The sequence below is a fragment of the Pituophis catenifer genome, unplaced genomic scaffold, assembly GCF_029215685.1.
Source record: "Pituophis catenifer annectens isolate HBS135680 unplaced genomic scaffold, rPitCat1.0.hap2 SCAF_2, whole genome shotgun sequence".
NCBI classification, from domain to species: domain Eukaryota; kingdom Metazoa; phylum Chordata; class Lepidosauria; order Squamata; family Colubridae; genus Pituophis; species Pituophis catenifer.
Window position 1 is genome coordinate 156,936,297 of NW_027256882.1, and position 17,073 is coordinate 156,953,369.

The following is a 17,073-nucleotide window of genomic DNA, read 5'->3' on the forward strand; positions in this document are numbered from 1 at the left end:
GGAAAATGAAAATGAAAAAGCAGGGCAGCTTAATCCAAAAATCAAGACAGATAACTTCTATACCACTAGACTGATGTCACCGTCCTCTTCTGGAATAATTTGGCTTTTGCCAGAAGGGGAATCATGTTGGAGAAGACATTTCAAAATTCCAGCATCAAGGCAGAAAGGTCAACCAGAAAGCAAAGGAACTGAAGTTGAACTCTATATCTCAAGATACAGAGAGCCAATGCACTGGCTTGTGACATTTCTTTTTGCTCTTATCTTTTTATGGGGCAATACACTTCACTCTCAAATAACATTAAACCATTCCTCAGTTCTAACCTTTACATGTTACAAAATGTGATGGAGGAAGGCTTCATAATGGTTGTCTCAAAGGTGCTTTTTCAAAAGGCAACTGGACTATAGTTTTTTCCCTTGAGGAGGAGGAAGAAGACATTTTGCTTCTCATCCAAGACATAGTCCAGCTGCCTTTTGAAAAGCGCCTTTGAGACAACCATGACCTGGATGACTAAGAATCTCCACAGACCTTCATAATGGTAGCATGCCTGAAACCTGTTTGCGAATGATTTGCATAATTAGGTCACTCCAAAATTGCAAAGAGATAGTTTAAGATATTTCTTAAGAATAACTAGGAGTGGACTTTAAGCAGCAATTAGCTCCTCTGCTCTCAACCATCCTCTAGGTTGGAAGGAGTCCTGCACTCAAATAACCAGAGACCCTTCAGCTGGCCTTCGTGCTTCCCCCTGCAAACCAAAGCAGGCTTGGGTCTACAGCAGGGTGGATAAAAATTAATGATTTTTTAAAAAAATAAATAAAAAAAATCAGCTTTTTTGATTTAAATCGGATTTTTTTGATTTTTATCGAATTTATTTTAATAAAAAACTTTTGGGGTAAAAATCTATCGTAAGATAGTTTTCTATTTAAGATACATAAATAATTTAGTTTATTCAGCATGAAATGGAGCTTAGTTATGTAGCATGAGGCTGTATATTCTGCAACACTGGGACTATCGGTGAGTCAACAGTGGGTCAAAAGAGTAGCAGAGATGACAGTTGCTCTTTAAAAATTATGATTTAAATCGAGTTGATTTAAATCGAGTTGATTTAAATCAAATCCACCCTGATCTACAGCAGCGGTCCCCAATCTTTCTGGCCTTGTGGACCGGCACTGGCGGTGGGGAACGAAGAGGGAATGGTTCCATGCAAGCAGTGGGTGAGTGCACTCATGCATACAGATCCCTTTGCACAAGTAATGGGCGTGCAAGTGTAGCTGTGCGTGTTTGCATGCTTGCCAAACCTGGTTTCAAATGGATCACAGCCTGATGGTTGGGGACCCCTGGTCTAGAGTGAGGCAAAGTGTAGCTATTCATATTATGTCACAGATGCTGGAAGAAAGCAGCATATTGTTGCTATTTCTGGATGATGGGGAAAAAATTGATCTCAGGCACAAAAATATCATGCAAAATTCATGGAAGTGCTCACATGAGCACAAGTATTGCTCCTAATTCCTCCCTAGGATGATGATAGACAGAAAGAAGACTACCCATCAGTAGACTAAGAAGGAAAACGTAATTTGAAAATAACTACAGAAAGCTATTCCCCAAACTAACAGAATATCTACAATATTTACATCTTTACAAAACAAACTAGTCAAATGTCTATGGAGATTCTCAGTCATCCAGGTCATGGTTGTCCCAAAGGTGCTTTTTCAAGAGGCAACTGGACTTTCTGGTTTCTCTTTGACGATGTTTTGCTTCTCATCCAAGAAGCTTCTTTAGCTCAGTATGAGCTGGATGAGGAGCGAAACATCGTCAAAGAGAAACCATAAAGTTCAGATGTCTCTTGAAAAACCACCTTTGGCACCTTCTGATGTATTATCAGAAATGAGCTTAGCAGAAAACTGAACCAGACAGTATCAGATCTATGCTGGACCAAGAGAAGACTTCAGAGATACATACCTAGTATTTTTATGGATTCTCTTAAGCTGATATGATAGGATGGTTGAAAAAAAAAAAGAGAGAGAGAAGCATAAATACAAGAGATGCACCACTTACCAACTGCTGCTGTCTGGCCATTTTCAGCAGCCATCATAAGAGGGGTCCTCCCCAATTGGTCAGTTCCATCTACCTCAGCCTGGTGTTGCAAAAGCAATTGTAAACCATGGATGTTGTCTGCAAAGGCAGCAGCGTGAAGGGGGGTCCTTGGAAGAAGAGGAAAGATGGACTTGACATGCTTTCAAAAAGAACTCTATTTTTTAGATGTGAAAATATTTACAGACCCCTCACATCCTGGACATAAATGGTTTCAACTTCTACCCTCAAAACGACGCTATAGAGCACTGCACACCAAAACAACTAGACACAAGAACATTTTTTCCCCGAATGCCATCACTCTGCTAAACAAATAATTCCCTCAACACTTGCAAACTAAGTCTATATTACCTATTACTATTAGTCTTCTCATCGTTCCTATCACTCATTTCCTCCTACTTATGATTGTATGACTGTAACTTTGTTGCTTGTATCCTTACGATTTATATTGAGATTATTTCCTAGTATGATTTGATTGCTTATTTGTACCCCATGACTATCCTTAAGTGTTGTACCTTATGATTCTTGACGAATGTATCTTGTCTTTTTATGTACACTAAGAGCATATGCACCAAAGACAAATTCCTTCTGTGTCCAATCACACTTGGCCAATAAAGAATTCAATTCTATTCAATTCTATTCCTATTCTATATGCATAATTGCAAATTATACAGCATTGTTGTCATTTTTAAAAATTTTATTCTACATACTTTATTTATTTATTTGGGCATTTAAAAGACACATACACATTCCCACAATGTGTTTTGATATCATTCAATTTCTTTAGAAGCTCAGTAGTTTCTCACTGGATGATCTCTCAACTTTATTTTTAGAAGGCACGTAGTATCCACTGAAAGCAAACTTTCTGTGTATCTTCTATCTCTTGCCCAGTAGTGCATAGCAAAACCCAAATTAAAACTCACTCTCAATTGCCATACCTTAACGAAATTTAACTGAATACTGATTAAAGAGGTAGAAAAATAAGAATAGGAATAAATGGCAGGACATAAATTTGTTTACTATAGATTACCACATTGCTATTGACAGCAAACACGTATTTCCTATAATAAATGCACACACAGACACACATATTAAGAAACTGATTGTAAACTTGAAGGAAGATCCCTTGAACAACAATTAGTAGCAATAGTTTTTTTTAGCGCTATTTGAAAGTGCAAGACCAGGATTGGCAAATGAAATGCCTGCTGGACTCCCGATAATTACCTGACTTCAACTTGTGACATTTCAGTAAATTAAGGGAGTGTAAAGGCAATCACACGGGATTTTGTGAGCAGGTCCAAGCCTGGAAAAAGTTAGCGATCCCTGCCACTCACATATAAGGACATTAGAGCATATCAGATCAAAATCCATTTGGCTAGCATTTGATACACACAATGGCAATTCAGAGTTAAGATGTCCTAGTAGGTGGAAGTTTAGGATTAGGTAAACTAATTGTATTATTAATATTAATAGTGTGTTAAAGTATATTGTGAACTTAAAACTTTTAAGGATTAGAAATTGTGGGGATTTTGAAATGTATTCCCGGGATTGATTAAATTCTGTTAATATTTGGCTTTATTAGTAGCCCTAGACATTTAGGATATTGAAATTATGGTGGAATAATGAGTAATTTTCAAAGTATTAGATATTAGTAACATAGTAGGGGATAATAAATACATGGCGCAAAGAAATTGTATTTATGCTTAAATGAATTAATGGGAAAAATGATAAAGAATTATAAAGAGAGAATGGTATTGTTGAAGTTGGAAGATCAGGATTATGCATATTTATTTGTATTATTACTGTCAGCATTGTTTATAAAAGATTTGACCCAGTCAATACACTGTCCACAAAATATGTATGGTGTGTATATATTAAAAAAAAAAGATTTAAGCTGTCCTGAATCTCATATCGTATAACTTCATGGAGCCTGGGTATTTGCACTAGGTAAGACAGAAACTATAAGAGTTAAGACACCAAAATTCATGCTGCTGAATTTCTTTAGTCTCTTTGGTGTATCTTGAAGGGATAGCTCTCATTTCAAATGATGGTCCGATCAATGATACTGAGTAATATAACCGGCACGTTCACCAAGAACAGGAAGATACAATCACTTACCTTCCTTTGGCATCTCTGCTATTAACAATCTTGGCACCCAATGCTTCAACAAGCATCTCAGCGGTGCCATCCTGGTTGTTAATTCTGGAGAGGAAAGAAAGTGTGAGAAGCAAGCAAGCATTGGTTGATTTTATTTATTTCAAACAAGTACAATGGCATTTCAAGACCTCTCTACTGAATCTGGGTTTCAGAGGTCCAAAACACACAGGGAAAATTCCCACCAGTGAAGATGCTCCAAATTTTGGACAATTCCTTCAAGTAAACTCCCTACCAACTTGAATGACTTGTTATCTTTCTTTTTGGGTGGAAAAAATAAGTAAAAGCTAAGCTGGAATAAGCTACCAGAGGGATCTGCTGTTCGGTCCTGCCCAGCAACTCCTTGTTGAATGTGTAGGTTTTGGGAAGAAAACAATGCCAATATTTTGTTAGTGATGTGAAATAAGCATTCCTTCCATAGCTAAGTTGTAGGTTCCAAAATATAGGTAGTCCTCAACTAATTACTTCATTTAGGATCAGAATTTCCATTGCTATTGAAGGCAGCTGTTATAGGAGTCATACTCAAATTTTACAATCTATTTTCCACCACAGTTGTTATCACTGCAATTACTAAGTGAATCATGCAATTTTTAAGCGAGCCTGGCTTCCCCCAATTATGTTGCTTGTGAGGAAGCCAGCTGGGAAGGTTGCAAATGGCAATTACATGACCCTTGGATGCGGCAACTATTGCAAAAAAATATGCCAGCAAGTGCCCAAATTTTGATCATGTGACTGAGGATGCTTCAATGGTCATAAGTGTGAGGACTGGTTGTAAGTCATTATTTTTGGCACAGCTGTAACTTCAAACAATCACTAAATGAATGGTTCTAAGTCAAATACAGATAGCTCTCAACTTACAGGATTTCATTTAGTGACTGAAGTTACAACGGCACTGAAAAAAGTGATTTATGACCATTTTTCACTCTTACGACTCTTTCACCATCCTCATAGTCACATGATCAAAATTCAGATGCTTGGCAACTGGTTCCTATTTATGACATTTGCAATGTCCCGTGGGTCATGTGACCCCTTTTTGCCACCTTTTGACAAGCAATGTCTACCGGGAAGCCAGATTCACTTAATAACCGTGTTACTAACTTAAGAGCTTCAGTGATTCACTTAACTGTGTCAAGGAAGGTCGTAAAATGGAGCAAAATTCACTTAACTGTCTCACTTAGCAACAAAAATGCACTGTCTGTATTTTTTTCTAATACTGAGTTCCCTGATGTGGTTGGACTAAAATTTCCAGCTTCTGGCTATGCTAGCTACTGGAATAGATTGGAACTGTAGCCAACAGCATATGGAGACCCAGGTTAGGAAATGTAAATAGCATTTCTACTGAATATAAAATTACAAAAAACACAGTAAGGCTATCATTAACAGGCAAGAAATCACTTATTTCCTAGAAAGCAAAGTGGTTAATTGTTCCCTTATCTTTTGTCTTCTTTTTTGGGCAAGCGCATTTCTTGCGATAGGTCTGGGCTGCATGTAATAGCTTTTTTTTTTTAAAGACTTCCAGTGTAATCCACTTGAGGCCGAGCTACTCATGGAAAAGAGAGCTAATATTCAGAGCTGGCATTTTGCTTTGCAGAAGTCATTCTGCTACCTGTAATTTTATAAAATCTTAAAAATTTAAGAGTCAGGTGAGGTACCAAGAAAGGTTATCTCTATACCCCTGGCATAAGGGTTATCCAAAGCAGGAATGCAGTTTTGAGTGATAGTTTCAAACTCTACTTGAAAAGCAAAATCCACATCTTGTTTTGCTTGGAATAGCTTATCTTAATGCATTTGCACAAACACACACTTCATCTCCAGGGTCTGCCATGACTTACACTGCACAGTGCAATGGAGTAAAGGGGTTTCCTTCTAGGTATGCAAATGGATTGTGTTCAAGTAACAATTCAAGACAATCTTCATGCCCTGGAAAGAGAGAAGAGAATTTATTAGATCACCTTCTAACCCCATGGCATTTTTATAGGCAAAATCAAGGGTATGACAGGCAAAATCAATGTATGAGCTGTTTTTTAAACCTTTCAGATGTTTAGGCAGCTTTAACACAGGCTGAAATTGGAAGTTAATAGCCATTTTTTTGAGTCTTGATTTAAATGAGCCAGTCTGTAACACAGGCAGTGTTTGCGTATCATAACAGGAAAAAATGGCCTAATGAATTAAAAGTTTGAATGCAAGACATGCCCGCAAACACACAGATTCTTTCATGAAGCACTGTTCCTTCTTCCACCTAAGCATTAAAATAATTAGGAATTTGACACTTCAACACCATTCAACTCAGAATTATAGTGAAGTGCTTCTAAATGGCCGGGTAGAATTAGAAGTCAGATTTTAATTGAAGTTTAGAGTTTAGAGTTGATTTATGAGTCCTGGCTTCTTTGAAGCATTTAGCTATACTGGTGTGTTTATTTAAATGACATTGAAATGGAAAAATCAATATTGTTGGGTTTGTTCACATAGGGTAGTATGGGAGTCAGCTGCATGCCTTCCCCCCCCCCCATCTTCTATATTAAGTCAAGATTTCTGCTTTAATATAATATACAAATCCTGACAAAGAAAAGTTCAAAGAAAAGGTAAGATACCTTACAGAACAAAGCAAGAATTTTCCCCCGAATTGAAGTAAGGAAATACAAATTAATCAAAATCAGTACATGAATCCCATGATTTAATGCAAAAAATAAAGCTCCTGATCATAATAAAGCAACTACTGCTATTCCCTCACAAGTATGCTATGTTTTCAAAGAACCCATAGAGTTTCCAGAGATCTTTATCAAATGATCCACAATGAGAAATCAGTGATAGCAGATATGCTTGCCAGAAAGACAATTATCCACCACCACTGAATTCTCCTGCAATAAAACAGCTGAAAAGATCAGGATACTGAAGAGGGGCCGTTTTCCATTTTCGTCCACTAAAGCCAGTATGAACAAGATACAATCTTGAACAAGAGTGGATAAACTATTCCATCAGCCATATATGACCCACAGGATTCCTTTTGGGCCTGAGAGCAGATTTTAAGTAGGATTTTTGGAAGGTTTTGGAGAGTTTTGGAACTCTCTATTTTGCCCACCAAAATCCCCCCTGTAGGCAGAAAATGTGGACACCAACTTTGCTGGCAATCTCCTATACAACACACAGCACCTGGGAATCCAATGAAATTAAACTGCACTTTCCAGATATAAGATATTTGCCACAAGTAATTTAAAGGCTGCTCCTGGGGAGGCAAATCTCTACATTCTTACCACTGTATGAAGCCCAGTGCATTGGTGAATAGCCACTATAGTCCACTACAGAGTCCAGAGGATCAGTAGAGAGCGCTGCCTGCAGCAAGGTCCTCAGGATTTCAGAATGCCCACACACCGAGGCAAAATGGATCGGGGTCCGGCCCTTGAAATCCCGACACAATACAAAGGCATCATGGTCCAGCAGTGCTGCAAGGCAGTCTTCACAGCCAGTAACAGCCTACAAAAAAAGGAACAGCAAGCAATGAAAAAAAAAACAAAAAACAAAGTAACTATCACAACTGGAAATAAGTCTTGCAAAGCAGGCACTCAAAATATTCTCTTTATTTAATAATAATTCCAAGTTGTTGTTTTAATCATTCGGTTCTATCTGACTCTTGGCAACTTTATAGGTAAGTGCTGTCCATGCTACCCTGTCAACCATGGATTCTTTCAGTTGTTGGAAATTCATCTTTGTATCAGTGTTATCAAGCCAGCATGCTCTTTGCTTGCTCCTTCTTCTTGTTTTACTAACCATTCTTAGCATCATTAACGTCTCCAATGAATTTGCACTCATGGCATGGTCAAAGGAAATCAGTCTTGTAATCCAAGTACCATGTAATAATAACAATAAATCTTACACTATAAACAATAGAAACTTTTATTTTCACATTAAAACTGATGCTGCTCAACTAGCATTTCTTTTGCCTAAATATTCCTTTCCAGCACAAGCATGTTTACAGTATTCATACAGGTAATCCTTACTTAACAACCTTAACTGGGATTGGCAACTCCACCACTAAACAAAGCAATAGCTAAGTAGGAAATCACATGACCGCAACTGTGCTTCCTGGCAGGAAGGATTACTCTTGTTGTTTCACATAGTTGATTCTTGTTTGCTTCTAACCACCATCACCACCACCTTGCCCTTTGGAATGTCTGCTTCCAGTCTTGCACACATCAAAAGCAATGCGATTGTGCCTCAGGTGAGGCTGGGAGCCATGGATGCTGTATGCAACCCACTCATACTCTTGAAATCTGCCATTGGGCTGAAGCAGGCCAAACGGCCAGATGGTCCGAGGGGTGATAGGGGCGCAGAAGTGGGACTGAGGACCCCCCCAAAGTTGCAACCACTTCTATAGCACACAAACCCCCGTGATCTCCCGGAGCTGCAAACCTGGAACGTGTCAGAAATGTCAGCCATCAGTGAGGACCTATGCAGCCGCCCACAAGTGAGGCCGAAAAACAAAGCCCCCAAAGGCGCTGGCCGAAATTGGGCCAAAATGTGCCGCTTCGCTGTCTCTGCCTGTTGTTGCTGCTCCCAGATGCTTTCAAAATGGCGGCCACGTCAACAATAACAAAATAGCAGCCGCCGCGATCCCAAAATGGCGGCTGCAACAACTAAGGTGGGAAACCAATGACTTAGGTATCTTCGGCCGATCGGGCCAGGCGCAAGGCAAACAGCCTCCTGAGCGCCGCGAAGCTCACACAGATATTAGAGTTTGCACGGAAACCATGCAGGGACTCCAGACTCGCCACTAAATGAGAGCTAAAAATAGTGGCGGACTGACAGCCCAGCGCCAGCACCGGCGGCTAAAGTGCCAATCACGGAGCCGCCCCAAGGGGACAGAATCTGGAGGCTGCTATCTTCGATGTGTGGGGAGGCGCGGAACGGCCTGGAGCCCCAGACACGTCACGCGTGCCTCAGCAGCTGGCCGTGATGTTCAGCTCTCTTCCGAAAACCAACTAATCAAAAATAAACAAACTTAAACTATACGAATATAGAAATTGCTAGGGAAAAGCAAGCACGAAGAAAAAAACACCAGTCTGTCAGCGACTGAGAGAAAAAGACTGGAGTGTAAGTGGACAAGGGGGCGTGGTTACAGCACAAAGAAAGACAGTTTTTTTTCTCTCAGTTTCTGTCAAGACATGAAGAATAAACCCAGCCATGGATTGTAGGAGAAGTGCACTGGAAAAAGGGAAGGCAAAAAAAAAAGCAAGCAATTTTGATAGACCATCTCTCCTTTGCCTGACCCTTTTTTGCTGCCAGTGTGACTGCCCTGCTTTTGATGGGTAGAAGTTTACTCTCTTGAAATCTGTTTTAAGAAGAGATTTGTCTCCAATCTCTCTGCTCTGCAAGAAGGGAATAAAGGGAAAAAAAACACACAGGTCAGACACAGAATTACCTGCACTGACTATAATGGCAATTGCATGACTGAAGGATGCTGCAAAGATTACAAATGGTAACTGTGAAGCTATTTTTTTTCAGCAATGTTTTAACTTTGGTCACAGAACAATTGTTTGGGAAGTGAGGAATACCTGTAAAGTACACCAAATTCAAAGCACTCTCTCTGGAATCAATGGCAAGTGCGACAATTCAAAGATGAGGAACAGACAACGATCTATTCACTATGCTCCAATTGGCTTGAAGCGTGGAACACTTAAATGTTTAATTTTCTACATCCAAAACTACAAGACTATTTCAGGATCTTGTTCCATCAATTCAATATAGAGCTATTCCTCCACTTACCCCTCGGTGCAGTGCAGTCCTGCCTCTTCTGTCTGCTGCATCCACTGTGGATCCTTTCTCTAGTAAGAGATGGACACAATCTACATGGCCATTCATGATTGCCAACATCAATGGGGTCCTGTGAGAAAATTGAGAATAGGTCAGCCACCTATTGATTTACTAATTTGGCTTATCCCTGATTTAGAAAATAAGCACTATCTTTATGAAGGGCAGGATGGACTGAGAATACCCCAGATGTTAAAATAAGAGGGAAACTCAAAAATAAAAAGTCTTTAATTCCAAGAAGTTTCTACAAAACTATTACAGTTTCATTAATCTGTTCTGATTACTTCTGAGGGCTGAAAAATAGGTTACGGTCATACTTAAAAAAAGAAAAAAAATCTGAGGACTAACAAATATCATGCCCGGGACTGTAATTCAGAAAGTGAGTAGCAGTAGGACTAAACTCAATTTGACTTCATATATTTAATTCTGATTAAAATGTAATTAAATACTATTGCTATGGTTACTCTCCCATTTTCAGTAGTCACATTAAAATTGTAAGAATTCTGAAAATCAAATCGAGCATTCTTATTCAATGTGTCAGGTAGGAAATCAAGGTCAAAAGGAGTTAGAGCTTCTAGGTGCTATTGCCAATTTTAGAAAAGAAGAAAAGTAGCAGAAATGGAAAAGCCATTTGGGTGGAATATACTGAGAAAGCTTCTAGATGTAGCTTTGCATTAAAGAAAGCTTATTTCAGTGCATCTTCATCTATAGAAACAAGTTGGGTTCTCAGTTCTAAGTTTTTTTTCATTATAGATAGCAAGTAGAAGGAAAGAATTTTGCATTTTAAAATGATTAGCAGAACGAACCAACCTCAAAACTCTAGGAAAAAAAAAACAACTGCACATATTTGAATTCATTAGGATACCTCCTTGTGGATCAAACAGAGGGACATGATTTAAGATTATCTCTTATCATCTGCTCATATTATTTTCACTGAAATTTATTCTTCCCTGAAATTTTCAGAAAGCTAAATATTCCCTTTGGCCATTTTTTTAGCACCCTTCTGGTGCTCCAATACATTTAGTTTAGTACCCTGTACCCTCTCTTGAATCTTTTTGAAACGCTCTAAAAACAGAGGTTTAACTTCTACAATTTGGAGTTAGGCTTGGGGCCAGGCTTTAATGATGTTCTATTTCTAATTATATTTTATTTTATTTTTTTACTAAATAAGTAAAAAAGAAATATTTTAATTTATTCAGAATATTTTGTATGCCATCTGCTCCTTAAAGAAATACAATTTAAAATAGATTTTGTGAAAATGATAAAAACAACAAAATAGGATGTTTTAAAAATAATGAGAAAATAAAACTCATTAAAACTATTATTATTAAAAGGCCTAAATAAGCAAATGTAAGCTTTATTTAAGCAAATAAATTTAATAGTAAATTAATCATAAATAAACGGTAAAATGAAGAAGTCTGTCTTCAACTCTGCCAACAGTTTTTGCCATAGCATATGGGCCCCATCATGGAGATAGAGAAATATATTCTAGAGATCTGATGTCCCTATGGGAGGATGCCCAAAAGCTGCCTGTGGATAATCGTAGAGCGTTGAGCAGAAGAAGAGGTAGCCATATCAATTTTTTGGTCTTTGACCACGTAAAACATACACCCTTGCAGAAACTTTGAATTAATTATCAGAAATTGTGAAATTGTTTGAATATGGAGGCATCATTCACTACCTTCTTTGTATCCTGGGCCAGATGAAATTTCTTGAATAGCTTGAAGGGTTGTTCCATAAAAAGCATATCATCATAATAATGAACCACTGGGGTTTCATAAGCACATAAATCACCAAAGCCATCTGTCTCCCTTCTAAGAAAGGGAATTTACTAGCAGAAGTATTTTTTAAAAAATCTTCTCCTTTTCACTGATGCTTCTCGACTCCCCAAATTCAATGCTGGATCTAGAAAGACTTGCCAACTGCAAACCAAATCTTTAAGGGGAAATGTATTTCAAGTGTTTCTCCTCAATGTAGAAGCTCACTCCCAAATGAGTAAGAACTCTCTTGTCTGTACTGAGGTTCAGCTGGCTCTCCGGCCCTTTATTGCCCAGACGCATTCAGAGCCCAGCTGGCAGTACATGCAGCCCTGCTTCAGATTTGTACAGTAAACTGGAATTTGTAAGGAACAAGCCCATTCCTGTTTGCCATTGGAATGACTTATAGGCCAAATAAATACACACACACACACACACACAAACCGTATTTTTCGGAGTATAAAACGCATCTTAGTTTTTGGGGAGGAAAATAAAAAAAAGCTGATTGGCAGGTGGATCGGCCTCACGGAATAAAAAAAGCTCTGTTTGGGGGCTTTTTTTCTGAAGCTCTATTTGGGGCTTCTTTTCTGAAGCTTCAGTCCTGATGCTTTTTTCAGCGTCTGAACCCTCTGTTTGAGAAGCCGGGGGGGGGGGGGGGGGGGCTACATTCGGAGTATAAGATGCACCCAGATTTTCACCCTCTTTTTTGGGGGAAAAAGGTGTGTCTTATAGTCCGAAAAATACGGTAAATAGCTGGAGACTTACTGTCCATGGATGTCCATGACATCAGTGATGTCGACTCTCTCCCCACTATCAATGAGAAGATGCAGGGAATCTGTGTTCCCATAGGCAGCTGTAAGAAATAAAGTGAGACTATAATGAACAGGATTTCCCTGCTTCTTAATAACTGTCGTTTCTTTAAAGACCTGGTGGACGCCCCCCCAAGTCTGTTTTGCAAGAGCAACCAAGAGAAAGAATCCCAGCATCTCCACAGGAAATAAGCCGTGCTCATACCAGCAGCATGGAGGGGTGTCCACTTCTTCTTTTTCTCCTTCACAAGAGCAGAAGCACCATGGCTGGTGAGCACCTCCACGCACTCCGTAGAGCCCCTCTCCGTGGCAAGATACAAAGCCGTCCGCCCTTTGTGGTCCCGCACATCCAGGTTCACCAGGGTTTCGGCAAGCGTCTTCAGGGCTTCACAGTGACCATTATAGGCCTGAAAGCACATCCACAGACAGGCTGATTTAGGGAGGCTATAGATCAGAGGTCTTCAAACTTGGCAGCTTTAAGACTTGTGGACTTCAATTCCCAGAATTCTCCAGCCAGCTATGCTGGAGTCTTAAAGCTGCCAAGTTTAAAGACCTTTGCTATAGATCAAGAGGGATTTAATGTAAACGATGCAGACCTATAGCTTAGGTCCACTTTCCTCACTGAAGCCAATGTAACATTGGCATTCAAATGCTAATTACTGTAATTAAATTTGACGCAAACTGTACCAATGTGGCTTTATAACAATGAGACTTACAGCTAAGTGCAAAGGGCTGACTGGAATGGTGCTTTCCACATCGTCCAGGCAGTTAAACGACATTTCCAGGAGCTGAAATGAAAAAGCTTTTGAATCTAATTCCAATTGTACAAACGCTTCAACAATCTAGCTCTTGGAACCCCTGAGATTTATTTATTTAAGCGTATCGGAAGAACCTTTGGGAATAATGACTAGAGAACGTATATATCCGTGATGGCGAACCTATGGCATGCTTGCCACAGGTGGCACGCAGAGCCATATCGGTGGGCACGTGAGCGTTGCCCTGCTCAGCTCCGGCGCCCGCATCTGATTTTCGGGCCTTCCAGGCCCACCGGAAATGGGCAAATGGGCCATTTCTAGTCTCTGGAGGGCCTCCATGGGGTGGGGAAGGCCCATTTTCGCCCTCCCTAGGCTCCTAGAAAGCCTCTGGAGCCTGGGGAGGGCAAAAAATGGGCCTACCGGACCCTGCCATTGCATGCCAAAAGCGGGGGGGGTCACATGTGCATGCGCGGGGGCGCAATGAATTATGGGTATGGGCACACGTGCACACGACCCCCCCATGCTCCCCCTGCTTTTGGCACGCGACGGCAAAAAGGTTAGCCATCACTGGTATATATCATTTCACCTAGTCTAGGAATTATACAGTATGTGTTCCCCAAAATTTAATTATCATTAAAATAATATGTATTAAGACAATGATGAGATACAGTTCATTTAGTGACCATTCGAAGTTACAATAGCATTGAAAAAAGTGACTTGTGACCATTTTTCACACTTATGACTGATGCAGATTCCCCACAATTATGTGATCAAAATTCAGATGCTTGGCAACTGGCATATATTTATGGCGGTTGCAATGTCCCAGGATCATATGATCACCTTTTGCAACATTCTGACAAGCAAAGTCATTGGGGAAGCCAGACTCGCGTAATTGTGTTACTAACTTAACAACTGCACTGGTTCACTTAACAAATGTGGCAAGAAAAATTGTAAAATGGAGCAGAAGTCACTTAGCAAATGTCTCGCTCAGCAACAGGAGTTTTGGGTTCAATTGAGGGCATAAATTGAGCACTACCTGTATATTTTTCAAATCTCTTAATATACAAACTGCAGGAAGTGTTTTTCCATTGCAAGTATCCAGCCTGGGGCTTGCAAATGAAGATCTCTGGTGAACCAGCTGTCCATGCGGGGGTGGGGATAGCATTGTGGTAATGATCAGCAGCTAGAGGACGAATTCTGGCCTGCACTGTCTTTCCAGATATAAAGGAGACATGAGATTGCCCACTTGCACTCCAGAATCCTGCAGGAACTAAGGTTTGTGTGATCAACTTATGAGCTGAATGCTTGGGAATGGAGAGATTCCAATCTAGCTCACAGCTATGATGGAGCGTCTGCAGACACAACATTTGCACGAGCTTTCTTAAGCAGTTTTGGATGTAATTAATTTATACCCTGTTTCCCCGAAAATAGGACATCCCCTGATAATAAGCCCAATTGGGCTTTTGAGCGCATGCGCTAAAATAAGCCTCCCCCCTGAAAATAAGCCCTCCCCAAAAATATTTAAACGCAGAGCTGGAAATCAGGTAAGATGGCAAGAGGAACCCCATCTTGCTCTTCGCGCCCCAAAATAAGGCCAAGCACTTATTTCGGAGTTAAAAAACATATAAGGCAGGGTCTTATTTTCAAGGAAACACGGTATCTAAAGAGAGACTTTCTAAGTAACAGGATAGAAGAATTCAATTTGGTGAGTCAACATTCTTTCTGGACCAAAAAGGGAAAATAATGGTTTTAAAAAATTAAAACTGGTATAATGGTATGTCAAATATACAGTATGTTAGAAATGTAATCAATCCAAAGGAAACTTTTATCACTTTTGATGGACATATTAAAAAAAATATAAGTTATTGAGATAAGATATATATTTTAATTCGGAACATTTTAAAAATATGTGTACAATTGAAACCAGAGTTTTTTCTTCTAGGCACATCGGATAAGCAGTTGGGGAAAAACAGGGGACTTTGAGGATGCATCTTATGAAGTACTAATTATATTACTAATACAGAAATGTATTCAGAAGCACATCTAAAATGAAGACCAAGAAGAGCAATAAAATACACAGCAGTGTATACATCTTTGTATTTAAAGCACAGATATAATGCTTTATCTGGAAACTGGAGAAAAAGGAATCTATCTGCAGTCTTGGAGATTACTGTCTAGCTCATGAGAGTTTATTTAGCCACCCAATTTCTGTATCTCAACGTGTCTTGTTTCTAATCTGGCCATTTCCCAATGCCCTACAAGAGACCAACCATATAATAGTCATCAACAGAGAAAACTATGATCCTTTCAAGTGTCCACAGAAGTTTCCTCACTTTTAAAGTCCAATTTAGTTCAGACTTACCAACTCAAGGTTCTGTCGGTTGCCGTAGGCAGCTGCGTAATGGACAGCAGTGTATCCCTGTTTGTCTCGGAGAGAGGGGTCAGCACCATTATCCAGTAAGAACTCTAAACAACTGGAATAGAAATAATTCAATGAACCCAAGCATCAGATGCATATAAAAGCTGTAAAAATTCTGTGGAAATCCAGATTTGGTTACGGTCACTAAATCATAAAACCAGTTCACATAAACCACAGTAAAGAAGATACAGTAGCTCCTTCCATGTAATAGGGGAAGCATTCAGCGGTGGGTTTCTCATTATGGTACTACCAGTTCGCCCCATACATGCACACTCATTTCGTGTTTGCACGCGCATCTGCCTTCCACACATGCACCTGGCTTTCCGCACATGCGCTTTGCTCACGCGTTTGCCGTCCGCGCATGCGCCCAGTCTCAAAAATGTGCCTAAACAGGATGGCATAGAGCTGGGGCAGGTGGGCAGGCCAACCCGTGATTTCCGCTACTGGTTAGGGCAAACTGGTCTGAGCCAGCTAAATACCACCTCTGGAAACATACAGCTTAATAATAACAACAAAAAAGTAGCTGTAGTCCATAGGAAGCTCCCAGGAAAGAAACGCCTATGTTTTCTCTTGTATTGTTACCATGCCACATATAAAACGCAGATGATTTTCTGTTTTATAGCAAATTAATACTTGGGCATTTAACAAAAACACATTCAAGAAAAATTTGAGGTGTGTATGCACACCCATCGAGCATATATAAAAAAAAAGAAAAGATATCTGTTTAGGGTTGTTTTGTAAGCTGAGGCAGGAAAAGCAAAAGAACATCTGAAGAGTTCATTTTCTATCCCTATTTAACACAAGCTGAATGCTGAACAATGCAAGTTACTTTAATGGAATCTCGAGAAGATGAATGTTTTCTCAAACATCAACTGTGTTGCATTCAAAGTAGTGTGGAGAAAAGAGATAGTCAAGTTTATTCAAAGGATAACAAAGAAAGTTCGGATGAGCTACTCACAAGATGGCCTCCTTCAGTCGTGACTCTTTCAGTGGCTCTTCATCAGTGTCATGGCTGTTTCCTGAATGAGTCTCAGCTCTGCAAGAGCAGAAAACTAGATTACTTTAGCCAATATACAGCAGACACATAATGTGTGTACATATTATCCCACTGGTGGACAACTGATTGTCCCAAGTGGACTTGTGAGAAACTGGGACTGTTGTGGAGGGCCACCACCCAGCTGCTGCCACTGCCCCGCCCTGCCAACGCCTCCACTGCACCCATGTCCCGCCCCAGCTGTAGCAGGCTGGATTATGGCTGCTTGCAGGCTGGATGTGATTCATGGAT

The 17,073-nt window shown here is 39.9% G+C and overlaps 1 protein-coding gene across 1 annotated transcript in view; it reads right to left on the minus strand.

Moving 5' to 3' along the window:
- ANKRD52 (ankyrin repeat domain 52) overlaps positions 1–17,073 on the minus strand; it is a 70,974-nt gene that overhangs the window by 8,741 nt on the left and 45,160 nt on the right. Inside the window, exons 15-24 of the mRNA XM_070937841.1 lie at positions 16,747–16,824; positions 15,732–15,843; positions 13,331–13,402; positions 12,820–13,021; positions 12,571–12,658; positions 10,004–10,121; positions 7,495–7,714; positions 6,076–6,163; positions 4,208–4,291; positions 2,054–2,199 (exon numbers count right to left, since the gene is read on the minus strand). Coding sequence (XP_070793942.1) covers positions 2,054–2,199; positions 4,208–4,291; positions 6,076–6,163; positions 7,495–7,714; positions 10,004–10,121; positions 12,571–12,658; positions 12,820–13,021; positions 13,331–13,402; positions 15,732–15,843; positions 16,747–16,824 — 1,208 coding nt within the window. The remainder of the gene's footprint in view (positions 1–2,053; positions 2,200–4,207; positions 4,292–6,075; positions 6,164–7,494; positions 7,715–10,003; positions 10,122–12,570; positions 12,659–12,819; positions 13,022–13,330; positions 13,403–15,731; positions 15,844–16,746; positions 16,825–17,073) is intronic.